The following is a 27,807-nucleotide window of genomic DNA, read 5'->3' on the forward strand; positions in this document are numbered from 1 at the left end:
TATTGTACTTAAATTTATATTTTTACAATATATTAGACCTTATATTTCCCTACATCCTCAACATTTTATGGTATCATATGTAAAAATATTTTTGCCATTCTGATTCTTTGAAATGGTATCTCCTTAGTTTAACCTGTATTTTCTGATTACTAATAAGTTTGAGCATATGAATTTCTTTAAATTGCTTATTGTTCTTTGCTCATTTTTTATTTGCTTACTAATCTTTTTCTTATTTGTAGAAGTTCTTTATATTTCCTAGATATTAAGCCTTTGTCAATCATATATTGTAGAGATATTTTTTTCCCTATCTAGACTTGTACTGTAGAAGTCTTCAAAAAAAATATTTTAGCTTTCTTTCCCATTTTTTTCCTCTTATTTTTTTAGGTGCTTTGTGTATCTTCAGTTTTAAAGTCAAATTTAACAATTTTTTTTCTTTGTAGTTTGGTGTCATACCTGGTTTATGAGTCCTTTTCTACCTGATTTAATGAAAGTTTTCACCTTTAAGGCTTATGTAAGCTTATAATTTGGATTTTCACATTTAGGTATTCAGTTTTTTCTGCTCAATACCCCCACCTCAGTCATGTTTTCCTATGTCAGCAATCTTCAACCGGTGCCACTGCACACTGGTGTGCTGCAAGAATTTTTAAAACATGCAGTACCTTGGGAGGTGTTGAGTGAAAAAGGTGAGGGAATTAAGCAAAGAAGAAAAACATAGACACAGACAACAGTATGGGAATTGCAGAAGGGAAAGGGGAGAGTTTGGGATGAGAAGGGTATAGATAGATGGTGATGGAGGGAGACTTGACTTAGGATGTTGAGCACACAATGCAGTGTACAGATGATGTATTGTGGAGTTGTGCACCTGAAACCTTTACAACTTTATTAAGCAATGTTACCCCAATAAATTCAATAAAAAATTTAATAAACAGAATAAATAAATAAGACATGCAATACCTAACTAGTATTTTAGTCAGGGGCACTGAGCTCTTTTCCCTTAAATTGTCATTGGTAAAAAAAATGACAACAACCAACACAACAGTAGCTATCCAATGTGAATGAATTGAAATTATACCTTTTTTTTTGTCAGATCAGCAAAAAATAGAATGTTTTTTGGTATGCCACAGAATTTTAGTCATTAGTTTATGTGTGCCAGAAGGTGAAAAAGGTTGAAAATCACTGCCCTCTGTTAATATAGTACTGTTGTATATGGTTGCTTTAGTATTGATATATATCAAGGGCAGATCTTTTCTTGTTTGGCTTCAAAATTGTCTACTCTTTATCTTTTAAAAAGCTCTCCCCTGTTAATTTTAGGATCAAATTGTTTCGTTTCTAAGGGAAGAACCCTGTTGAGATTTTATTAGGAATTTACAGTATTTATAGAACAATTTAGGAACATTTTTTAAATTTTATTTTTCAATTACTGTTGATATTTAATATTATATTACTTTCTGGTATACAACACAGGTGGCTAGACAACCATGTAATTTTCAAAGTGATTCCTCCAGTATTTTAAGTACCCACCTGACACCACACATAGTTATTACATGACTGTGTTCCCTGTGCTGTGCTTTACATTCCTGTGACTATGACTTTATTCTTCTTAATCTCTTTACCTTTTTCACCTGACCTCCCCATTCCCCTCCTCTCTGGCAACCATCAGTCTCTTCTCTGTATTTGTGAGTCTGCTTCAATTTTGTTTTTTGTTTTGTTTCTTTGATTCCACATTTAAGTGAAATAATGTGGTGTTTGTCTTTCTCTGACTGACATATTTCACTTAGCATAAAAGCTTCTAGATCCATCTATCCTTTCGCAAATTGTAAGATTGCATTCTTTTTATGGTCAGGGAGTAGTGCCGGGAGTATATCCATTGTGTATATGTACCACTACAACATTTTTATCTACTTGTCTGTTGATGGGCCTTTGGGCTGCTTCCATATCTTGGCTATTGTTGAGGAACCCTGCAGTTAACACAGGGGTACATATATTCTTTCAAGTTAGTGTTTTGGGTTTCTTCGAATATATATGCAGAAGTAGAATTGCTGGTTCATAAGACAGTTCCATTTTTAATTTTTTGAGGAATCTCTACTGTTTTCCATAGTGGCTACATTCCTACCAAAGTGCACAAAGACTCCCTCTTTTCCACATCCTCACCAATGCTTGTTGTTGGTCTATTGATAACCATTATGACAGATGTGAGGTGATATCTCATTGTGGTTTTGATTTGTATTTCTCTGATTAGTAACATTCAGCATCTTTATGTCTTTTGGCCATCTGTTGTATGTCCTCCTTAGAAAAGTGTCTATTTAGGTCCTTTGCCCATTTTTTAACTGGATTGTTTGGATTTTTTTATGTTGAGTTTTATAAGTTCTTCATAAATTTTGGCTCTTAATCCTTTATCAGATGTATCAGTGAATATATTCTCCCATTCAGTGAGTTGTCTTTTCATTTTGTTGGTTTCCTTTGCTGTTCAAAAACTTTTTAGTTTGATATAGTCCCATTTGTTTGTTTGTTTCCCTTACCTGAGGAGATATATCAGAAAAAATCCTGCTATGAGAAATGTCCGAGATTTTACTACCTGTATTTTCTTCTAGGATTTTTATGGGTGTGAGTCTAATATTTAAGTTTTTAACCCATTTTGATTTCATTCTTGTATATGATGTAAGAAGGTGGTCTGATTTCATTTTTTTGTATGTATCTGTTCCAATTATCCCAACACTATTTATTGAATAGACTATCTTTTTTTTTTTCTCCTTGTTTTTTTTTTTTTTTCTGAAGCTGGAAACGGGGAGAGACAGTCAGACAGACTCCCGCATGCGCCCGACCGGGATCCACCCGGCACGCCCACCATGGGGCGACGCTCTGCCCACCAGGGGGCGATGCTCTGCCCATCCTGGGCGTCGCCATGTTGCGACCAGAGCCACTCTAGCGCCTGAGACAGAGGCCACAGAGCCATCCCCAGCGCCCGGGCCATCTTTGCTCCAATGGAGCCCCGGCTGCGGGAGGGGAAGAGAGAGACAGAGAGGAAAGTGCGGCGGAGGGGTGGAGAAGCAAATGGGCGCTTCTCCTATGTACCCTGGCCGGGAATCGAACCCGGGTCCTCTGCACGCTAGGCCGACGCTCTACCGCTGAGCCAACCGGCCAGGGCGAATAGACTATCTTTACCTCTTGTGTGTTCTTGCCTCCTATGTCATATATTAATTGACCATAAGGTATGGATTTATTTCTGGGTTCTCTTCTGTTCCATTTATCTATGTTCCTGTTTTTATGCTGTGTTTTGATTACGATAGCCTTTTTGTATAGTTTGATACCAAGTAGTGTGATATCTCCAACTATTCTTTTTCAAGATTGCTGTGGCTATTTGAGGTATTTTGTGGTTCCATATAAATTTTGGGGTTATTTGTTCTAGTTATATAAAAAATACCATTGATATTTTGATGGGGATTGCACTAAATTTGTAGATTGTTTTGAATAGCATGGACTTTTTAACTATGTTAATTCTTCCTATCCTTGAGTATAGTGTATGCTTCATTTATTTGTGTCTTCTTCAGGTTCTTTCTTTAGTGTCTTATAATTTTCCAAGTACAGGTCTTACAGGTCTTTTACCTCCTTGGTTAAATTTATTACTATGTATTTTTTTGATGCAATTGTAAATGACATTGTTTTTTTAGTTTCCCTTTCTGATAGTTTATTATTGGTGTATATAAATACAACCAATTTCTGAGTATTTATTTTGTGTCCTTACTCTTGTGAATTTATAAGTTCTACTAGTTTCTTTGTGGAATCTTTAGGATTCTTTATATGTAATACCATGTCATCTGCAAGTAATGACAGCTTTTCTTTTTCCTTACTGATTTTTATCCTTTTTATTTCTTCTTCTTGTCTGATTGCTATGGCTGGGACCTCCAGTACTGTGTTGAATAAGAGTGATGTAAATACTTATACTGTCTTATTTCTGATCTTAAGGAAAACAATTTTAGTTTTTCCTCATTGAATATGATTTTAGCTGTCTGTGGGTTTGTCATATATGGCCTTTATTATGTTGAGATATGTTCCTTCTATAACGACTTTTCTGAAAGTTTTTATCATAAATGCATGCTGTATTTTGTCAAATACATTTTCTGCATCTATTAATATGATCATTGATCATTCTTCATTTTGTTTTTGTGGTGTGTCACCTAATGGAATTGTGGATATTGAACTAATCTTGCATCCTAGGAATGTCTTAACTTGATCATGGTATGATCTTTTCAATGTATTGCTGAATTTGGTTTGCTAATATTTTGTTGAGGATTTTTGCATATATGATATGTTCATTAGTGATATTAGCCTATAATTTTCTTTCTTTGTAGTATTGCTGCCTAGTTTGGGAATCAGGATAATGACCTTATAAAATGAGTTTGGGAGTCTTCCCTTTTTTTGATGTTTTTGGAATAATTTGAGACTGATAGGTGTTATTTCTTTAATTGTTTGGTAAACTTCACCTGTACACCCATCCTGTCCAGGACTTTTGTTTATTGGGAGGTTTTTTTTATTACTGCTTTAATTTCATTGGTTGATTTAGGACCATTTTAAATCTCTGGTCTATATCAGATCATTTTATCCTTGAACGTGCTATATTTCTTATTTGGTCTTCTTTCATGCCTTTTAATAAAGCTTTGAAATTTTTTTGTAAAATTATTGTGTATCTTTTGTTAGATATATTTCAGGTTTCTTATAATTATTTCAATTGTATGTTTTAGCTTTCAAAAATTACGTCTTCTAATTGCTGCTATTTAGGAACTTCACTGACCTTTGCATATCAATCTTATATCCAGCAACTTTTATTAGTGCTAATAGTTTATATGTCTTTACCACTGAATTTTCTGTGTATGGAGTCATCATCTGCAAATAACTTTTATTTTACTTTTCTCTTTCTCATACTTTCAAAAAATCATTTTAATGCACTCCTTAACAACTCTAGAATAATGTTAAATAGAAATGTAGAAATGGTAATAGTCCTTTTTCTAGCTTTAACTGGAATGCTTATATATTTCATCATTAAGCATGAAATTTACTATAGGATATTGGTAGATCTATTCCTTGTTTTCTAAGAAGTTTGTTTTTATTTTAATCATGAATGGATATTAAATTAAATTTTACCAAATGTTTTTTTCTGAATTTATTGAAACAATTTTTTTCTTTTACTCTGTTAATGTGGTATTTAAAATATTTTTTTATTTTCTAATGTGAAACCATTCTTGTGCTTCTTAAATAAACCCTCCTTTTTTACAATGTGGATTTTTTTAAGCATTGTTATGTCTACTTTGCTAATATTTTATTTAGGACTTTAACTTTTTAAAATAATTCATAAAGATCCACCGAGTTGTTCCATTAAATGAGTTGTGGAGTTTTTTCTCTTTTTCTACTTTAAATTAAAGAATTTTTATTAGATTGCTATAATAATGTTTCTTGGATATTTGATAGATCTCATCTGTAAAACCATCCAGATCTAGTATATATATTTTTTGTGGGTGGATTTTGTGTTGGGGTGGTGGTAGGTAAAGGTAATGGATTTTAAACTACTACTTCAGTTTTCATAATTATTATAAGTTCTTTCAAGCTTTTGTGTGTGTGAGAGAGAGAAAGAGGGACAGAAGAGGCATCAAAGCATAGTTGGCATCACCTTAGTTGTTCATTGATTGCTTCTCATATTCGCCTTAACCACGGGGCTTAAACCAGCAACCTTGGGGTCATTTTGATGTTCCCACACTCAAGCGGTGACCCCATGCTCAACCTGATGAGCCTGTGCTCAAGCCAAGTGAGCCCACACTCAAGCCAGCGACCTTGGGGTTTCAAACTTGGGACCTCAGCACCCTAGGTCGACACTCTATCCACTGCTCCACCACTGGTCAGGCTCTATTTCTATTTAAATCAGTTTTTATATCATATTTTTCGTAAGGAATTGTCTCTTACATCTGACTTTTTCATGTATTTGATAAAATTCATAGGATTTAACATTCTTTTACCTTTTGGCATTTCCCCCTTTTATTTCTATCAATATTTATTTATACCTTCTATTTTGATTATTCTTGCCAGTCTTGTGTATTCTTAATTTCATAGGATCAGATTTTGTTTTTACGATCCTCTCAATTGTCTTGCTTTGAGATTAGCTATTTTTCACAGTTCTTTGTTTTTTTATTTTGTTAAAAATTCTTTATTAGCCCAGCTATGTCTAGGATTTGTTAACAATATTCCTGAAGCTTTTAATTTTCTTTTACAAACTTGAAATTACTTAATTTTAAGTCTGAATACTAGAAGCAGAAAATAGAACTCTTTTCCAATTAGCTCTCTTATAACTGCCTGACATTTTTCTGCTGTACAATAATTTTTACCCGTACTACTACTATCTGCTTTTATTCTTTATCTATCCCTTTGACTAGATTTTAAGTTTAATTTTATCTTTATTTATAAAATTATTTAATTCCTCTACATTAGACTTTCTGTAAAAGTCATGTTGAAAGATGTAATTTATGAAGTGAAACACAAAATTGGCCCTGGCCGGTTGGCTCAGCGGTAGAGCGTCGGCCTGGCGGCCAGGGCACATAGGAGAAGCGCCCATTTGCTTCTCCACTCCCCCCCTCCTTCCTCTCTGTCTCTCTCTTCCCCTCCCACAGCCAAGGCTCCATTGGAGCAAAGATGGCCCAGGCACTGGGGATGGCTCCTTGGCCTCTGCTCCAGGCGCTAGAGTGGCTCTGGTCAAGGCAGAGCGACGCCCCGGAAAGGCAGAGCATCGCCCCCTGGTGGGCAGAGCGTCATCCCTGGTGGGCATGCCGGGTGGATCCCGGTCGGGCGCATGCTGGAGTCGGACTGTCTCTCCCTGTTTCCAGCTTCAGAAAAATACAAAAAATAAACAAACAAACAAACAAAAAAACACAATTAATATAAAATGAATTTGTATTTTTTAAGCCATAGAGAATAAAGTTTATTATTTAAATAAGATGTCTTTTATTTTCCCTTGAATATTTAAATGTGCAATGATTTTTGTCAGAGTATAATATGACTATAAATACAAACTAGGTAGGATTGAATAGGCTAAAGAGATTTTAAGTATTTAGTAATTCACAGATTCAAGGGTTTTTAATTACTCCATGTGACTGGTTAGATATTCTTGTGTCTTTTATTAAGTTTTAAATAAAGTTTTGGATTTTTAAATAGGTTTATACTGTAATGCTTTCTAATTTACAGAAAATCTAAATAATAAACTTAGGCCATTGCTCTAATGTTTTTGTATTTTTGTTATCTTAAGGTCACACTAAACACAAAGTAGAGGAAGCTCTTATTAATGAAGAAGCAATTTTGAACCTCATGGAAAATAGCCAGACTTTTCAGCCTTTGACCCAAAGGCTGAGTGAGTCACCAGTTTTCTGTAAGTAACAGTTCTACCATAAATTTTCAGTGTTTTAAATCAATGAAAGTGCATATGTGAAGGGGTTATTTTTTTTCTTTGATTTGAAGAGGTTAATGTTGCATGTTCAATAAATTCGTACTCTACTACATAGTATAAAGATGAAACTTCATTAAATGAAGTAGCTTTGTTTTCTACACAGCTTTTTCTAAACAATTGTCAAAGAAAATAATCTTTTTTTAATGATTATTATTTAAATAAGACCATTTGTCTTTTATTTTCCCTTGAATATTTAAATGTGCAGTGATTTTTGCACATTTGTTTAACTCTGTTTGGAGGGAAAACCATATGCTTTAGGGGAGGAATGGCATATTTTGAATTAAAATTATCCAAAGTTAAGTATATGAATAAATTATCATAATTGATTCTTTCTTGGTATCAGAAAATTTCCTGATCAGTTCTTTTTAAGTGATTAATTTTTGGCTAGCATTGAACACAATGACACTTATTTCTGAGTGTCTTTGAATGCCATTTTCTTGATTTCATTTCAGTAATTTAGTCTAAGTGATTGATTTTTTTTTTTTTTCAGAAATTTATTTAAAATTTTATTGCAGAAAATAAGGTATTATTTGACTTCATGTCTCTTATTTTGCTTGGTGAAGTAACTTTTTTTTTTCCTTTCTATTTTTTCATTTTTATTCTATTAAATGAGATACAGCATCAAATGTGATCATAGCTCTCTACAGTGTTATGCATAGTTATGTAGCCATTATTTCAAGAACGTTTTAGATAGGAGTAGGGAACTGTTTTTCTTTTTAATGTGAATGAATGGCATTTGCAGAAAGAAATGATCCAAAGACCACATTAAAAAAACTGATGTTGCCTGACCAGGCAGTGGCGCAGTGGATAGAGCATCAGACTGGGATGAGGAGGACCCAGGTTCGAGACCCCGAGGTCACCAGCTTGAGCACAGGCTCATCTGATTTGTGCAAAGCTCACCAGCTTGGACCCAAGGTCGCTGGCTCGAGCCAGGGGTTACTCGGTTTGCTGAAGGCCTGCGGTCAAGGCACATATGAGAAAGCAATCGATGAACAACTAAGGTGTCGCAATGAAAAACTAATGATTGATGCTTCTCATCTCTCTCTGTTCCTGTCTGTCTATTCCTCTCTCTGACTCTCTGTCTCTGTAAAAAAAAAAAAAAAAAAAAGAACTGATGTTTATACTTTAAAATGTTTTATTTCTCAATCTGAATATATATATTTAGATAGATATATATTCTTAAATTAAGTTCTAGTTATAAAAAATAAAGTTAAAAGTGAAGAACTTTGAGAAAGTTAAGGAATTAAAAAGGAGGAGAGGCATATCTTTATTTTATCACATACAAATTAAATATATCAACAGCAGATATAATTTCACCTTACCTAAGTTTACAAAAAAATGCATTCTGTTAGTCACAGACCTGAGAGTCAAATATCTAAAATCCATTTACTAGTATTAATTTTTTTTAAGTATGAGGCAAGAAAAATAAAACACTGCAATTCTAGTTTTAAGAAATAGATTCTAGCCAAAATGGCTCTTCTAAACAAATACCTTCTTTTTTGCCTTAATCTGATAGCATGATAGAACCAAGTTTTGGGGGGTTTATTTTGTATTTTTCCAAAGTGAGAATGGGTGGGGAGGCAGACAGACAGACTCCTGCATGTGCCTGACCGGGATCCACCCGGCATGCCCACCAGGGGGCAATGCTCTGCCCATCTGGGGCGTTGCTCTGCTGCAATTGGAGCCATTCTAGTGCCTAAGGTGGAGGCCACAGAGCCAACCTCAGCACCCGGGCCAACTTTGCTCCAGTGGAGCCTTGGCTGCGGAAGGGGAAGAGAGAGACAGAGAGGAAGGAGAGGGGAAAGGGTGGAAAAGCAGATGGGCGCTTTTCCTCTGTGCCCTGGCCAGGAATCAAACCTGGGATTTCCACACGCTGGGCCTATGCTCTATCGCTGAGCCAACTGGCCAGAGCAGAACCAATTTTTTTAATGTTGACAAAGAAAACCTGAAACTTGATATTTTAGTATATAGGGAATACATTATCTTATTTACATAGAAAAAGATAGATATACTAGATTAGAACAAATCATCTTCATGATCTTTATAAAAAATAATAGCTTTTATTAAGATATAATTGAAAACTACCTTTTAACATGTATAGGTCAGTGATTTTTAGCATATTCATGGAGTAATGCAACCATTACCATTATATAATTTCAGGACATTTTCTTCACCCCAAAAAGCAATCTCATATCTGTTAACAGTCCCTCCCCATTCTTCCTGTATCTCAGCCCCTGACAACCACTAATCTGTTTTCTCTTAATTAACCTGTTTTGTTTATTTCATATAAATAGAATCATACAGTGTTTCTGGCTTCTTTCACTTAGTGTGATGTTTTCAAGATTCATCGGTGTTATAGGATCAATACTTCATTTCTTTTTACTGCTGAATAATATTTCATCATCTAGATATGCCATATTTTGTTTGTCCATTTTCAATTTATGGATATTGTGTTATATTCACTTTTTTGCCTATTATGAAGAATGCTGCTATGATTATTCATGTATAGGTTTTTGTGTGGACATGTTTTCAGTTCTCCTGGTTATAAACCTAGGAATGGAGTTACTGGGTCCTATGGTAATTTTATGTTTAACATTTTGACCAACTGCCAAAATTCTTTTCAAAGCAGTTGTACTATTTTACTTTTTTTTTTTTAAAGAACATTTTATTAATTTGGGCTAGGTGTGCAGAGAGATTTTTTTTTTTTTTACAGAGGCAGAGATAGACAGGGACAGACAGACAGGAACGGCGAGAGATGAGAAGCATCAATCATTAGTTTTTTGTTGTGCGTTGCGACTTCTTAGTTGTTCATTGATTGCTTTCTCATATATGTGCCTTGACTGCGGGCCTTCAGCAGACTGAGTAACCCCTTGCTGGAGCCAGCGACCTTGAGTCCAAGCTGGTGAGCTTTTTTTGCTCAAGCCAGATGAGCCTGCGCTCAAGCTGGAGACCTCGGGGTCTCGAACCTGGGTCCTCTGCATCCCAGTCTGACGCTCTATCCACTGCACCACCACCTGGTCAGGCCTATTTTACATTTTGATCAGCAACATATAAGGGTTCCAATTTCTTTACATCTTTGTCAGTGCTTGTTATTATCTTTTGATTTTAGCAACCCTAGTGCATATGAAGTGGTATCTCGGGAACTTCAGGTGTTTAAGTAATCTGTTAACCACTTTTAAAGCTACTTGTGTTATTCAACTATAGGTTTCATTTGACTATCCTTAAGCTAAATACAGCTTAAGTAAAGGATAAGGTATTTACATGTATTGTTTTTAAGGCACTTCTTTAGCATTAATTTATATATTTATTATACATTTTGTATTTATTTTGAACATTGTGACCATATTGGTTTAGTGCTCCTCAAACTTAATTATGCAAGTAAGATCTTAGGCAGCTTATTAAAATGGAAATTCCTGGGTCCTATCTCAGAAATTCTGATTAAAAATGTACACCTGAAACTAATACAAAGTAATATTGAATATAAGTTGTAATTTAAAAAAATATTTAAAAAATTAAAAATAATTCTGGTTTAGTCAATATGAGATGGGATCTGGGAACCTTCTTTTTAATAAGAACACACTGTTCTAATGCAGATGATACAAAAATCTTATATAAATACTTTGTTATTTATATGTTATAATTGACATAATTGTTAAATTATTTAGAAAATGTAAGTTATTTGTTGGTGATATTTTACTTGTTTTATAGTGGACAGTAGTCCTGATGAGGCTCTGGTACATCTTCTTGCTGGTCTGGAAAATGATGGATATCATGGGGAGAGAAATAGGATGCCATCGCCATGTCTTTCCTTTGGAAACACTAAACACCCCCAAAATAGTGATGATGAAGAAAATGAACCACAGATTGAAAAAGAGGAAATGGAGCTTAGTTTGGTTATGTCTCAGAGATGGGACAGCAATATTGAAGAACATTGTGCCAAAAAGAGGTAACTTTTTCATTATTTTAGTTAACTTTAATATAATATATCATGCAGCAGTGTTAACTATAGTTATCATATTGTATATTACATTCCTAGTACTTATTTATTTTATAACTGGAAGTTTGTACCTTTTTGACCACCTTCCTCAAATTCTCCTTTCCCCATAAACCTAACTTTTAGAAACCATCTATTGATATATGCAGTATTAATATGCATCAGTAGTAAGTGGGGCAAATAGATATGCCTTTTATTCCAGAGCTTGAATAAAAGAATGCCCTCTGAGAGTTAAACCATTTTGGGTTGGAACAACAGTTTATAGAATCAACCTAAAGACAAGGATTGGCTTCTAGGTCTGATTAGACTAAAGGAATTAAATCTTAAAAATAACAGCCCTGGCTGGTTGACTCAATGGATAAGAGTGTCGGCCCAGTGAGTGGATGTCCTGGTTCAATTCATGGTTAAGGCACACAGGAGAAGCAACCATCTGCTTTTCTCCCTCTCCTTCTCAGTCTCCCTCTCTCCTTCCCTCTCCCTCTCCCTCTCCTCCTTCTCTCCCTTTTGCCCTTCCACAGCCAGTGGCTCAACTGGTTCTAGCATCAGCCCTGGGCACTAAGGATAGCTCGTTGGTCCGAGCATCAGCCCCAGACAGGAATTGCCAGGTGGGTCCTAGTCAGGGAAAATGTAGGAGTCTGTCTTACTATCTCCCCTCTTCTCACTTAAAAAATAAAAATAAAATAAAAATAAGTAAGTCTTAGAGGCAGACTCGATACTGTTTATTTCTGAAGGTAAATGAATAAGATGGCACTGTGGTTTTCTAAATTAATCTCATGTGAGCTTTATTGGTTTGAGTCTGTGACTGAGCTATATGCTCTGTATGTAGAAAGAATTAGGCCTCTTAGCCTGAAATACTAAGTGTGTCTCTCATTTAAATGTCTGTAGGCAATACTAAAACAGCTAAAGTCTGTGTTTGAAATTTTCATCCCCCCCAAAGCCATTATTGAAAGGTGAAAAGGGTTCATCTGTATGTTGATTACATATATTACATATATACATACAGTTTATATACTCTAGTTTCTCAATACTAGCTCATATAAAAAATAAAATTTATATCCTTTTTCTTGTTATCTGGGTAGAAATCAGAACGCTCTCTTTTATATTTTCACAGTATACTCAGTTCCCTTTGCTGTCACAGTGATAAATCCTTAGACTCAGCTCCTTGACCTTCGAAGACCTAATTTTACCTAGTCCAGACAGAATCAGTGTTTGATTTCTTGACTGATTTGACCCTCAGTGGTGCCATAAAATGCCTTTTGCTAATATTACCTAATCATTTTAGCTATTCTATAAATTTTGTTGATATTTTTTAATAAACTTGATAAATCTTTTTATGAAATATCCTGTTGGGAAATGAATCAATCACATCACCCGTTTTTGGAGCATAGGCCATCCTAAATGATAATAGACAATACTATAAAATAGCTTTGTTCTTGTTTCTTTGTTCCTTATTTCTGTAATGACACTACTTTCTTCTCAAAGTTCTGAAAGTTTGTAATTTCGGTGTCATGTTTGATTTGCCCTCCTTTACACCCCTGTTTGTTGGTAAGCCCTATCAAGTCAACTCTGTCTCCATGGCCTCTGTTCTGTTCTTCTGTTCCCTTCCTTTCTAAGGTAATATCCCAGTTAGACCTTTATTACCATTTATCTAGAATACTATGATTCAAACTTTTTAACTGGTCTCCTTGCTTCCAGTTCTATTCTCCTACAATAGGGGTGATAATTATGATAATTAAACACTTTGTGGGCATTTAAAATGGTAAGCAGAGAATATCAGGACCTTTCATGAAATCAAGTCACACTCTACTGTCTTTATATTTTTTTTAAAGTATGTTTGCTTAGTGCTATGCCTCTGTGAAGAATTGTGCTCTGTCAGCTGTGGGTCCCCTGTGTGCACTGCATTTGGCTGAGCTGTGGGACTTGCTCTGGGACTCGGCTCAGACATGTTAAAAGATAAATAAATAAAAACAAACAAATAAAGTATGGTTACTTAGGGGAATGTAATAATTGTATTCAGTCTTAATTTCAGCCAGACATTTAACAAAATCTTACATAATACCTGTGTGGATAAAATGAGTACATGGCAGTAGTGACTGATTAGGTGGGTTCACAGAGAATTTACATGATTTTGCATTCATTCACAAACCACTTAAATGCTTGCTGTATGCCAAGTATCATGCTACATTGGATTGAGATTGTCATAAATATTGGATATTGGTATTGGTTTGAATGACAGAATATAGATTCAAAAACATGGGAACTAAATAGATGATGCCTAATAAAGTGTATATAGAATCATGTGCTTAGATTCAATCACTTAGCTTCACAAATATAGACTAGATAGAACTTTAATTCATTCTGGGCTTAACAATTTCTGTGGGAAAAACATGGATTTCACTTTATTAAAAGCACAATAAGTCTGTAGTTATTTATGATTACCAAAAGGGTGAATTTAATTATTGGCTACCTGCTGTATCAGTTATTTTAATAGATTTAGGATTTTATTTTATAGTATTTATTTGATGTATTTAAGTCTTGCTGTAACAAATTGGATTACTTTTTTCACATTTTAGCAAAGTTGGTTGACTGATATTTCTATTTGATCTTGTGGCATTTCACTTTTTCTAATTGTCATTTGTTTTTCTCTTCATTGTTCTCTCATTGATTTATTTTGGTATTGTTCTTTTTATTTTACCTTCAATATACCTTTAGCATTTCTTCTACAGTATCTTAGATTATACCTTGTTTAGTTTATACTCTTTTACCTATATTAAATAGATAGATACACATTCAAATGTACAGTATAAAATTCTTACAAAGTCACTACTTGCTACCAGTAGTGTCAACCTAAATAAATAAAAGGTATGGTTTATATTATGACTAATTAATGCTTATGTGTTGTTTGAACCAATTCCATGAAAACCACATACAGATTAATTTTGGGGAAAACAAACCTAAACATTTAATAAATGTATATTAGACAGATTGAGTAATAGAAGTATAATGTCTAGAAAAGGATTCACTTAATTCTACATGTATACTAGATGTTATATTCTGCCTTGAGTATGTGCCATATTTCAAGAATACTGAGAAAGAGAAAGATGAGGAAATAAACTAGAAGAATGTGTGAATATTTACTTTTGAAGAACAGTAGGAAAAAATAGATGTTTGGTCTAATTAGAGGAATCATGGGACAAATGATAAGTGCTTTCAAATATTTTAAGTGTTATTATGTAGAAAATGGCATAGATCTTGCTGTTTATGGCTATAGATGACAAAAGCATGAAGACTATATGGAAGTTGCATATAAAGATTTTTGTGTAATATAGAAAAATTACTATATTTGAAGAAAATTACTAACAATTGGAGCCATTAACAATGGAAAAAATTACCCTGTGAGACATCAAGCTTGTCATACTGAGAATATAAAAGTAGGGGTTACTATATGGGGTCTGTTAAAAATAAGGTTTTTGCATGGGATAGAAAGTTGGGCCAGATGACCTCTAATAACTCTTTCAGTTTTTAAAAGAATGATATTAGGACAAACTGATTTGGGAACGGCTTAGTGGTGACATTATTCCATGAGTAATAAAAGGATGTTTTCAAATTTTTGAGATAATAAAAAGGACAAGTTAGGTATGGATAGAAAGAATGTTTGCCCATTCAGATAGAAGGGAAAATATCAAGCTAGTATATAGTGAAAAAGCTTAAATCTATATGAAGTAAAACTTAGAGTATCCATCTGGATTTAACAGTCCATCTGAATTCCTCAGTAACTATAGCCGCTGCTGGATTAACTCAACAACAACTTTACTACTTCCTAGACTTCTCTAATTCATGTTATTTTTTGTCTTTTATCCCTGACCTTTGCTCACCTTTTTGTTTTTCCTTTCCAAGTCATAATGCAATGATCATGTATTTATGGAGGCTTCTTAAAATATGTCAAACACCTCTCTTTTAGAAATTACTGGGTTTCCTCTTACCCAAGCTGTTATATGTGTATATCTAATGATAGAATGAGAGGAAGCTGTAAGGAGAAATCATGATTATATATGGTGGTGTAGAGCTGTAAATACCAGCATGATAGTGTCTTCTGTATAGCTCATATGAAAGGAGTTGTGAAATCTGTTTACAATAACTTTTTGTAGGACACGATACTGAAGCAAAGTAAAGCTGCTTTTCTTTTTAAAGTTACAGTTTTCAAATCTTTTTTAATTCAGTTTTACTACTATGTAGGCAGATTATTTGAGTCTGATATGGTTTTTCTAACAAACAAAGGATATGACTAGTGGTCAGACTCACTAGTGAATCTTATATTCTCTAGATCACTGTGCCGAAATACCCACAGAAGCTCAACTGAAGAAGATGATTCATCAGAAGAAGAAATGGAATGGAGTAATAACAGTTTGCTTCTAGCCAATCTTTCTATACCTCAGTTAGATGGAACTGCAGATGAAAACAGTGGTAAGTAAACAAGTCTACTGTGAACATTTCTTACTTTAGAAGCTAAAATAGTATATATTTTATTTTAAAACTATAGTTACACTTTCTGTATAGTTGGCTAAGTGAGGCTATAACAATACTGTTATGTTTTGTCCTTCTCCAGAATTTTTTCTTTTGAGAATATGTATATAAATTATTTTCTCATTTTTATTTATTTATTTTTTATTTAATTTTTTGTACTTTTCTGAGGTTGGAAACGGGGAAGCAGTCAGACAGACTCCCACATGCGCCTGACCAGGATCCACCTGGCACGCCCACTAGGGGGCAATGCTCTGCCCATCTGGGGCGTCACTCTGTCACAACCAAAGCCATTCTAGCGCCTGAGGCAGAGGCCACAGAGCCATCCTCAGCGCCTGGGCCAACTTTGCTCCAATGGAGCCTTAGCTGCAGGAGGGGAAGAGAGAGACAGAGAGGAAGGAGAGGGGGAGGGGTGGAGAAGCAGATGGGCACTTCTCCTGTGTGCCCTGGCCGGGAATTGAACCTGGGACTCCTGCATGCCAGGCCGACGCTCTACCACTGAGCCAACCGGCCAGGCTCTTTCTCATTTTTAAAAGGGTAACATTTGTTAATCACAGATTTGAAACTTCATAAACTTTGATCAGTTTATCATGTTAACATTTAACTAGCATAAGAAACTTTAAGAAATATGCTCAGCTGGCCCTGGCTGGTTGGCTCAGCAGTAGTGCATTGACCCAGCATGTGGACATCCCCGGTTCAGTTCCTAGTCAGGGCACACAGGATAAGCAACCATCTGCTTCTCCCCTCCTTCTCCCCCACCTCTCTCTCTCTCTTTTCCCCTTTCCATAGCCGTTGCTTGATTGATTCAAGCACGTTGGCCCCAGGCTCTGAGGATAACTCAGTAGAACCTCTGCCTCAGGCACTAAAAATAGCTCAGTTGCGAGTGGCCCCAGATGGGCAGAACATCAGCCCCAGCTGGGGGTTGCTGGGTGGATCCTGGTCAGGATGCATGTGGGAGTCTGTCTCTGTATCTCCCCTCCTCTCACTTAAAAAAAAAGAAAGAAATATGCTCAGCTGATTTGGAATGATAATGAAAAGAAGCATATTGTTTTGTTTTATGAAAAATTTTCAAGGTGACATTATTTTTCCATTATTCTTCCAAAAACCTGATTAAAGGAATATGTGTTTAAAATAATGACTAATAACCGGAACAGGCAGTGGTGTTGTGGATAAAGCGTCAGACTGGGACACAGAGGACCCAGGTTCGAAACCCTGCAGTTGCTGGCTTGAGCGTGTGAATAGATATGACCCAATGTCGCTGGCTTGAAGCCTAATGTCACTGGCTTGAGCCGAAGGCTGCTAGCAAGGGTTTACTTGCTCTGCTGGAGCCCCCTGGTCAAGGCACATATGAGAAAGCGATCAATGAACAACTAAGGTGCCACAAAGAAGAATTGATGCTTCTCAGCTCTCTCTCTTCCTCTCTGTCCCTCTCTGCCCCTCTCTGTCTGCCTGTCTCTCTCTCTCACAAAATAATAGTAATAATAATAATGACTAATAATCAAATGTAACTAACTCTTTATTACTTACATTGAATTTATCCTAGTGGCATGAGTAATCTTTTTATTGAGATAACCATATTAAACATACAAACTTAATTACATGTAATTTCTTTTATGATGATAGTATCATGGTATCAGAAAATATTTTAAAAGTTTAAGAGTGGAGATAAAATAAATTATTTTTCCTCTTTATTTCAGACAATCCATTGGACAACGAAAATTCTAGAACCCACTCTTCTGTAATTGCAACAAGCAAGCTATCAGTAAAACCTTCCATCTTTCACAAAGATGCTGCTACATTAGAACCCTCATCTTCTGCTAAGATTACCTTTCAGTGTAAACACACAAGTGCCCTTTCTTCCCATGTTTTGAACAAGGAAGATTTAATTGAAGACCTTTCACAACCGAACAGTACAGAAAAAGGTCTTGATCATTCAGTTGCTTCTTTTACAAATGAAAGCACTTACTCTATGAAATACCCTGGATCTTTAAGCAGTACTGTCCATTCAGAAAACTCTCATAAAGAAAGTAGTAAGAAAGATATCCTTCCAGTATCTTCCCGTGAAAGTAGTATTTTTGATTATGAAGAAGATATTCCATCTGTTACAAGACAAGTACCAAGTAGAAAGTATACAAACATTAGAAAAATTGATAAGGATGCCCCTTTTATACATATGAACCGTCACACTAGCGAAAGTACATTGGGCAAAAATTCTTTCAACTTTTCTGATTTAAGTCATTCAAAAAATAAATTATCTTCTGAAGCAAATGGAAAAGGAAACAGCACAGCTCTGAATAATTTATTTCCTTCATCATTACCTGAAAATTGTGAGTTGCTGTCATGCTCAGGGGAGAATAGAACTATGGTACATTCTCTTGATAGCATTGCTGATGAAAGTGGACTAAATAAACTTAAAATTAGATATGAAGAATTTCAAGAACATAAAACAGAGAAGCCAAACCTCAGCCAGCAAGCAGCACATTATATGTTTTTTCCCAGTGTTGTTCTTTCTAATTGTCTCAGCAGACCACAGAAACTCTCTCCTGTCACTTATAAACTACAACCCGGTAATAAACAATCTCGATTAAAAATGAATAAAAAGAAACTTGTAGTTCATCAAGAGACTTCTACCAAAACTAGCGAGACTGGATCCACAAAAGATAATTATATACAAAGTTATCCTTGTAACAGTAATTCTGAGAAGAATAATGTATTGGCCAGTGATTTAACTAAAGTCACCCACGGAGTTTTTGAAAATAAAACACCTACAGATAGTTATATAGACTGTCACTTTGGAGATGGAACCTTAGAAACTGAGCAGTCCTTTGGATTGTATGGAAATAAATACACACTTAGAGCCAAACGCAAGGTAAATTATGAGACTGAAGATAGTGAGTCATGTTTTGTAACACACAACTCAAAAATTAGCCTACCTCATCCCATGGAAATTGGTGAAAGTTTAGATGGAACTCTCAAATCTCGAAAACGAAGAAAAATGTCTAAGAAGCTGCCCCCTGTCATCATAAAATATATTATTATTAATAGGTTTAGAGGGAGAAAAAATATGCTTGTGAAGCTAGGGAAAATAGACTCTAAAGAAAAACAAGTAATATTAACAGAGGAAAAAATGGAACTGTATAAAAAGCTTGCACCTTTGAAGGATTTTTGGCCAAAAGTTCCTGACTCCCCTGCAACCAAATATCCCATTTATCCACTAACACCAAAGAAAAGTCACAGAAGAAAAACAAAACATAAATCTGCTAAGAAAAAACCTGGTAAACAGAGAACAAATAGTGAAACTATTAAAAGAACTCTGTCTTTCCGGAAAAAACGTTCACATGCTATTCTTTCTCCTCCTTCACCATCTTATACTGCTGAAGCTGAAGACTGTGACTTGAATTATAGTGATGTAATGTCTAAACTAGGTTTTCTTTCTGAGAGAAGCACAAGTCCCATAAATTCTTCTCCACCTCGCTGCTGGTCTCCCACAGATCCAAGAGCTGAAGAAATTATGGCTGCTGCAGATAAAGAAGCAATGCTTTTTAAGGGTTCTAATGTATATCATAGTAAGACGGGTAATTCCCGTATAGAAAAAAGTAGTCGAACAAGAACGCAGGTGAAGAAATCAAAAACAAAGCTTGTTAATTCCTCTGTAGTTACTAAGAAAAGGAACAAACGAAATCAGACAAATAAAGTAGTAGATGATGGGAAAAAGAAACCGAGAGCAAGACAGAAACAAAAAACAAATGAGAAAAGTACATTGAGAAAGCACATAACACTTAAAGATGAAAAACTAAAATCTCAGTCTGGTGCCGAAGTTAAGTTTGTGCTGAAACATCAGAATGTGTCTGAGACCTCACATAGTTCTGGAGATTCTCAACTACTTTTTAAACAGAAAGATGTGTCAGTAATGGGCTCTGCTATAGATCATCCCCTTTCCACTCCCCAAACCATTGGAATTCTTGCACAACAAAGTGTATCTGGCTGCTTTTCTTCTTTCTCAGAAAACAAGAAGCCTGTAGATTTGCAAACATTCCCCTGTCCTCGAGAAGATTTGCATCCATCAGTTGTTTGTAATTCTTTGGGATCTGAAGTCTCAAAAATTAATGCTCAAAGGTCTCATAATCAAAGTGCTATGTTTACTCTCAAGGAGTCAACCTTGATTCAAAAAAATATATTTGACCTTTCCAACCATTTGTCTCAGGTTGCACAGAATACACAGATATCTTCGGGTATAATGTCTCCAAAGACAGAAGAGAATGCAAATACACAAAAGAATTATTTTTCATCTCTAGGCAAGTTCAATGAATATCGTAATTCCCTAGAATCAAAGCCAGACCAGGCATATGCCCCTAATTTTTTACATTGCAAAGACAGTCAGCAGCAGCTTGTATGCATGGCAGAACAGTCAAAGCACAGTGACACTTGTTCTCCAGGAAATGCAGCATCAGAGGAAAGCCAAATGCCTAATAATTGCTTTGTAACTTCCCTGAGAAGTCCAATCAAACAAATAGCATGGGAACAAAAGCAGAGGGGCTTTATTTTAGGTGTGTCAAATTTTAAACCTGAAAGGGTAAAACAGAAGTCATTGTCAGAAGCAGTTTCACAAACCAAAGCATTTTCTCAGTGTAAAAGTCAAAATGTATCAACACCTTCAGCATTTGGTGAAGGACAGTCTGGACTAGCAGTTCTAAAAGAATTGTTACAGAAAAGACAGCAAAAAGCACAAAATGCAAATATTATGCAAGACCCATTATCTAATAAACATCAACCAAACAAAAATATTTCTGTTCCCTTAGAGCATAACAAAACAATTAAACGAACACGATCAGTAACATCTCCAAGAAAACCCCGAACTCCCAGAAGTACAAAACCTAAAGAAAAAATCCCCAAACTTCTTAAAGTAGACTCCCTAAATTTACAAAATTCTAGCCAGTTGGATAACTCCCTGTCAGATGATAGTCCCATCTTTTTTTCAGATCCAGGTTTTGAAAGTTGTTACTCACTTGAAGATAGCTTGTCTCCTGAACATAATTATAATTTTGACATTAATACAATTGGTCAAACTGGATTTTGTAGCTTTTATTCTGGGAGTCAGTTTGTCCCTGCTGATCAGAATTTGCCTCAGAAGTTCTTAAGTGATGCAGTTCAGGATCTTTTCCCGGGACAAACTATAGAAAAAACTGAATTTTTAAGTCATGATAACCAGAAGTGTGATGAAGACAAACATCATGCCTCAGACTCACCCTCATGGATTATATCTGGTACTCTAAGTCCCGAACTATTTGAGAAATCATCCGTGGAGAGTAATGAGAATCATCACCACAGCCAGTGGAAAAATAGCTTCCATCCTCTATCGACTCGGTCTAATTCACTAATGGATTCTTTCTGTATCCAGCAGGCAGAGGACTGTCTAAATGAAAAATCCAGATTGAATAGGAGTTCAGTAAACAAAGAAGTGTTTTTTAGCCTCTCACAGTCTGGCAATTCAGACTGGATTCAAAGTCATACCAGAAAAGAAATGGGACAGTCTCTTGACTCAGTTAATACCACTTTCACTACAATACTGTCCTCCCCTGACGGTGAACTTGTGGATGCCGCCTCTGAGGATTTGGAATTGTATGTTTCAAGAAATAATGATATAATGACACCAACTCCTGATAGTTCACCCAGGTCTACCAGCTCTCCCTCACAATCTAAAAATGGCAGTTTCACCCCTCGAACTGCTCACATTCTGAAACCACTTATGTCCCCACCAAGTAGGGAAGAAATTATGGCCACCCTATTGGATCATGACCTTTCAGAAACTATTTACCAGGAACCATTTTGCAGTAATCCTTCTGATGTTCCAGAAAAGCCCAGGTAATCAGAATTATACTTTCCCCTTGGGTCTCTCTGAATAAGTATAATGTATATAACATTTGGTACCTGACTACTAGTTTTCTGACTGTTATTATATTTGTAAATAGTATATCATTGTGAAAACTATTCATAATTATGGACTTACTAAGAAAATTCACAGAATAGCTGCATGCTTCCACCTGGAGAAATTTCTTTTAAGTTGATGAGTGTTGGTTTGGGAACTGCTATTTAACACCGTCTCCAGTAAGAATTAGAGATGCAAAAAGGCTCTCTGTGAATGCCACATTAAGAAGGATTTTGTGATACTTTAAAAGTATTATAATTATTTTTAAAACTGTATTTATTTCTAAAATGGTAAACTCATAATTTTTAAAAATTTGAAAATAAGCATAGATGTATTTTAAGTACTCTTATGATATATCTCTAAATGAAGTTTAAGTTGTTTCTTGTTGCCACATCTTTTGTCATATTGTTACTGTTGTTGGTTTGTACAGTTATTAAGGGTACAAGATAGAATGAACCCCCATTATCTCTTCTTTCTTAAGCATCTTTTCAGAAAAGTGATAAACAGATATACACACACACAGCTAACAACAAAACGGGCAGGAATCACAATACTAGTTTATTTGTATACCACCTGTGTCACCAAGATAGAGTGTATCTGGTAAGAGCTAAGTTGGGAAACATGACTTCAACCAGCTTTAAGTGATGGTTTTTAGTCATGTCCCCTGTGTCTTTGATCCCATTTACCTAAACAGTTTCAGAGAGAGAGGCAAGTCATTTCAGCCACCCAGTCAGAAGCAAAGAAGGTTGGCTAGAACTGCAGGCACAGTTCCTGCTTAGTCTAAATTGTAGAAAGAGATGTGAAGAGCCAACTAAGGGAAAAGGCCACACTGCATGTATGCACTGACCTTTAGAGCACTGTATTCCTGACCCTAGGGAATAAGACTCAATGAATGCCAGGCTTTTACCCAGTAGATTAGCACTAATTCTTGCAGGAGTACTTTAAGAAAGGGGTAAGAAAATGTGATCATAAATATACCGATAGAGTAGAAGATCCCACCTCTAAGGACTTAAGTGAAGGACAGAAACTTCACCCCACCCTACCCCCAACACACTGTTACTTGGTTTTGCTTAATACCTCCATGTGGTCTTTTAACAGGAATGGGATTCTTTATTTCACTGCCAGAATATATAAATGTCTATTTCTTAGACATTTGTTTCCATTATTTGGGGAGCTTTGACTTTATCAGTAGTTATGGTATATTTTTTAATTGAGGTATTTTTTCTACCTCAGCCTTACACATCTTTTTAATTCTTAGTTAACTTATATACTATTCATTAACTCTTGCTATATAGTTGTTGTCTAACTTTGGACACTTGTTCTGCAGCAAAGATGATTGTCATTATTTTTGAAAAACAATTTTGTTTTTTTATATAAAGCTGTGTATTCATTATAGAAAATTTTGGAGATATAAAAGAAGACAAAAATCAAACAATTTCTCTACCTTGTTATTACTAATAATATTTTAATGGGTTCTCTTAGATTTTTTTTTAAATGTATACAGTTTTTATCCTGTTTTCTTTTCTGAAAAGTGATGTTACTGTAATCACAGAATTGTATCCAGATTTATTCACTTAACATGTTTATAAACATTTTCTAAATTTATGAGTTTCTTTAAATATTTTAATGACTGCATAATATTCTCATGTGTATTATTGTACAGAAATGTTCTCTATTTTGCCAATTTAGATAATTATGTGATTAATTTCTTCTTTATAAAGCATTTGTTGAATTTCTTATAGCCCTAAAAGTAGAATTACTGAAATATTTTAAGATTCTTGACATGTATTTTGACATGGGTGGTAGCAATTACCATGCTGCTAAAATACTTGAGAGCTAAATTTACCATACCTCATCAATTATTATTTTTGGTTTCATTATGGTTTCTGTATCAAAATACTAAGTTGGGTATGGTCACAGCATATGTACTCATTTCCTTTGGTAGCAATAATTCTGCTTTTGTTTTCATATAGCCAGGAGGTAGGTACAGGGAAGGTGCTAGGTCCTGGTTATGTCAGTAGATCATTATGAAAACTATTCATAATAGACTAATTTATTAAGAAAATTCACAGACTACCTGAATTGTTGCACCTAGAGTTAACTAGTAAGGGCTAAAATCTTTCCATATAAAGGGAAAAGGAACTGTGGTAACCCTGATGCTCTTCCTCTAACTCCAAATCAGAAAAAATGAATCCAGTTCATCGAGTTTCATCTAGAGGATGATCAGGACATTTGGGAAACCATGCCCAAAGAGAAGTAATTGAAGAAAATTAAGAACTTTCTTCATATCCATGAAAGACATACTGAAAGGAAGAAAAAAAAACCTTTGGAAACAAAATTAGGCTACCTTTTAATTAGTGATTGCCCACCTACACATATATCATTAATAGCATTTAAGCTATGCATTCTGTGGGCTCGGCCAACTCCTCTTAAGTTTTTTAGTTAATGTTAAATCTTGCCATGTAAAAAGGAGAAAGAATTATGGTAATTTACCTCAACTGTGACCTTTTTTAAGTTTGAAGGATTTGGGGCAGGAGGTGGGGGGAAAAGGCAAATGGACACTAAGATTTGTTTGAACCTGCTGCTGGCTTTGCTAAACTATGATAGATACTAAAGAATGCAGAAAGAGGCTATAGTTAAAATCCAGGGAGATAGCCTCCAATGACAAATTCTTCTATCACTTTTATTTATATGTGGTGACAATGGAAAGTTATTTAAAATAAGAAGAAAGGAATCTGATGAGTTTGTGCCATCTTCTTGAAGAAAAGTTTTTGTGGGCACTTAAAATGCCTTATTTTCCTGATATTAATGATGATTTTTCCAAGGAAATTAGTAGTTGTATACCTGTATAAAATGTGTGTATGTAGGGGTGTGGAAAGGGAAGTAAGGGATAGGCATTTTTAAGACTCCAAAAGGGACTAAATATTTCGGTAATTGCTCTTTGAGACAAAACAGTTGTTCTAAAATATGTTGTTTATAGGGAGATCGGCGGACGGCTTCTCATGGTAGAAACTCGACTTCCAAATGATCTAGCTGAGTTTGAGGGAGACTTTTCCTTGGAAGGACTTCGTCTGTGGAAAACAGCATTCTCAGTGATGACTCAGAACCCAAGACCAGGTTCACCTCTTCGCAGTGGCCAAGCATTTGTCAATAAAGGGTCAAGTAATAGCCATAAAATGGTGGAAGATAAAAAAATTGTGATTATGCCTTGTAAATGTGCCCCCAGTCGACAACTGGTTCAAGTATGGCTTCAAGCCAAAGAAGAATATGAACATTCCAAGAAACCGTCTAAAACTGAGCTAGCTGGAGCTATAAAATCTGCTGAGAACTTCAGCCCTTCAGTTAGTCCAGATGACAAACCTGCGGTGCCTCCACAGATGGATACAACCCCACATATACTCCCCACTGCAGCACATACCAAGGAAGACGTTAATGATCCTCAGATTGCTTTACAAGTTCCAACCACAGGGTGCTGTCAGACTGCAAGTGAAAGTCAGATGCTGCCACCAGTTGTTTCTGCAAATGATCCTGAGAAAGATGAAGATGATGATGATGACTATTATGCTAGTTACAGCTCCCCTGATTCTCCAGTAATTCCGCCTTGGCAACAAGTAACATCCCCGGATTCCAAAACATTTAATGGAGATGACCAACCCTTATCACCAGTAGAGAAACTATGTTCCATGACTGTAGAGAATTTCTTAAAGCCATTAAAAGATGGTATACAGAAAAGCCCCTGCAGTGAGCCTCGAGAGCCTCTAGTGATATCTCCAATTCATGTTAGGGCAAAAACTGGGATATGTGAGTCAGTTTGCCTTCATAGTACACCAGTCATACAGAGAAAACTTCTGGAAAGGTTTCCTGAAGCAACTGGCCTTAGTCCTGTGTCAACAGGTAAGTTTATAAGTAACAGAAAGACTTCATAATTGTTCTTTGAAAATTAAAAATGAAAACAATTAGACTATGGTAGTGAAAATGACAGCTTTTTAAATGAAATTCTATCCCACCTCATTAAAGTATTGTTGTTTTATCATGTGGAACGATACCATCACATAGAAACTTTTTTCTTTCTGCTGTGAAATATACTTACATTGGTTTTTATCCTATCTTTTTGCTTCTGGGTGAACTATAGCACCTTTCTAAGAAAACTTCTCAACTTGATTCTTCCCATTGTCCATTTTTTCCATTCCCATTTCCCCATTAATATGTACCCAAATCTCTCCCACCCTTTAAAATGGAAACAAAGCCAAACAAGTGCTCTGACCTTAGACCCACCAGCTTCTATTCTTTTTCCTCTCTTTAAAGCCAAAGTTTTTAGATTTCTTTAATATGACAATTTCATTTTTTCCTCATACTCATTTTTCAGCCTACTCTATCTGGTTTCTGCCCTCATAATTTCACCAGCTCTTGCAAAGATTCTCAACCTTCATGTAGCTAAAGCCAATGGATGCTTTTCCAGTCTTCCTATCACATGCCCTATAAGCAGCCATTGTCCTATTGACCACACCTTCCTTCTTAGAGCTTCTTCTCCCCTTGGTTTCCCTTCTACTCTATTTCTTTCAACTTGCTTTCCTTTGATGTTTATCTCACATTCTCAGTTATTATCTAAATGTTGGGATTTATTAAGGCTTAGCCATAAGCTTTCTTTACTTAACTTTATATTCTCTCTCTAAATGATATAATTCCTGCTGGCAGGATTACTACAGATAACTCACAAATTTAAATTTCCATTCAGAACTCTTTTTTAAGCCTCAGAACACTATATCCAGCTGCCTATTTGGCATTTCTACTTGAAGGTTCAAAGGCACCACAAGGTCAGTATTTTTTAAAGTCAATTCAAGATCTCACTGCATACATTCACCACCAAGCACTTAACACACATGCCCACACATAGAAATCCATCTGGTCCTCTTTTAGTTTTCCTCATTTCTTTTTTTTTTTTTTTTTTTTAATTTTATTTATTTTTTACAGAGACAGAGAGTGAGTCAGAGAGAGGGATAGACAGGGCCAGACAGACAGGAACGGAGAGAGATGAGAAGCATCAATCATTAGTTTTTCATTGCGCGTTGTAACACCTTAGTTGTTCATTGATTGCTTTCTCATATGTGCCTTGACCGCAGGCCTTCAGCAGACGGAGTAACCCCTTGCTGGAGCCAGTGACCTTGGGTTCAAGCTGTTGGGCTTTTTTTTTTTTTTTTTTTTTTTTTTGCTCAAACCAGATGAGCCAGCGCTCAAGCTGGCAACCTTGGGGTCTCGAACCTGGGTCCTCTGCATCCCAGTCCGACGCTCTATCCACTGCGCCACTGCCTGGTCAGGCTAGTTTTCCTCATTTCAATGATTCACCATCTCTCTGTGACTGAGTTACACAAGTCAGAAACATGAAACTTATTTGTTAACACCTACCCAGCTCCCTCATCGCCCGTCCTGTGGTTTCTAGTTCATTACCGCATCATTTTAGTTTCCTTGCATATTAAGTTTCCTAAATTACACTAATCTCTCTACCTCTACCATTACCACCATAACCTTAGGCCAAGGTGTCAACGTCTTTCAGCTGGTCTTCTAGACTTCTTATTTACCCTTAGCAATTTCTAAGTCTTTTACTCAGTAATCGGAAAATCTTCACACTGTTCCTAGTTAATACTATCCCATCTTTCTATTTCAGCTTAAAAAGCCTTCCTCACCTCCTGACTATATAAAAAATCCTCAACTAATGTTGTATTTATCCAGTTATAATTTTGTCTTTCTATCTGTATTTGATAAATATCTGATTCTCTCTCTAGACCCTGTGAGGATATAGACTGTGTCTTTTCTTCATCATCATAAATACTTGATAAATAAGTGAATAAGTGAATTAAATGACTCCCTAATATAATCTCTAAGGAA

The 27,807-nt window shown here is 35.6% G+C and overlaps 1 protein-coding gene across 4 annotated transcripts in view; it reads left to right on the top strand.

Moving 5' to 3' along the window:
- Positions 1 to 27,807, top strand: part of REV3L (REV3 like, DNA directed polymerase zeta catalytic subunit) — a 178,709-nt gene that overhangs the window by 75,812 nt on the left and 75,090 nt on the right. For all 4 annotated transcript variants that reach the window (XM_066373454.1, XM_066373456.1, XM_066373457.1 and 1 more), the window contains 5 exons: positions 7,286 to 7,405; positions 11,192 to 11,429; positions 15,802 to 15,941; positions 17,696 to 21,860; positions 24,905 to 25,818. In XM_066373454.1, coding sequence (XP_066229551.1) covers positions 7,286 to 7,405; positions 11,192 to 11,429; positions 15,802 to 15,941; positions 17,696 to 21,860; positions 24,905 to 25,818 — 5,577 coding nt within the window. The remainder of the gene's footprint in view (positions 1 to 7,285; positions 7,406 to 11,191; positions 11,430 to 15,801; positions 15,942 to 17,695; positions 21,861 to 24,904; positions 25,819 to 27,807) is intronic.

Source organism: Saccopteryx leptura, chromosome 3 (assembly GCF_036850995.1).
Source record: "Saccopteryx leptura isolate mSacLep1 chromosome 3, mSacLep1_pri_phased_curated, whole genome shotgun sequence".
Classification (NCBI taxonomy): Eukaryota; Metazoa; Chordata; class Mammalia; order Chiroptera; family Emballonuridae; genus Saccopteryx; species Saccopteryx leptura.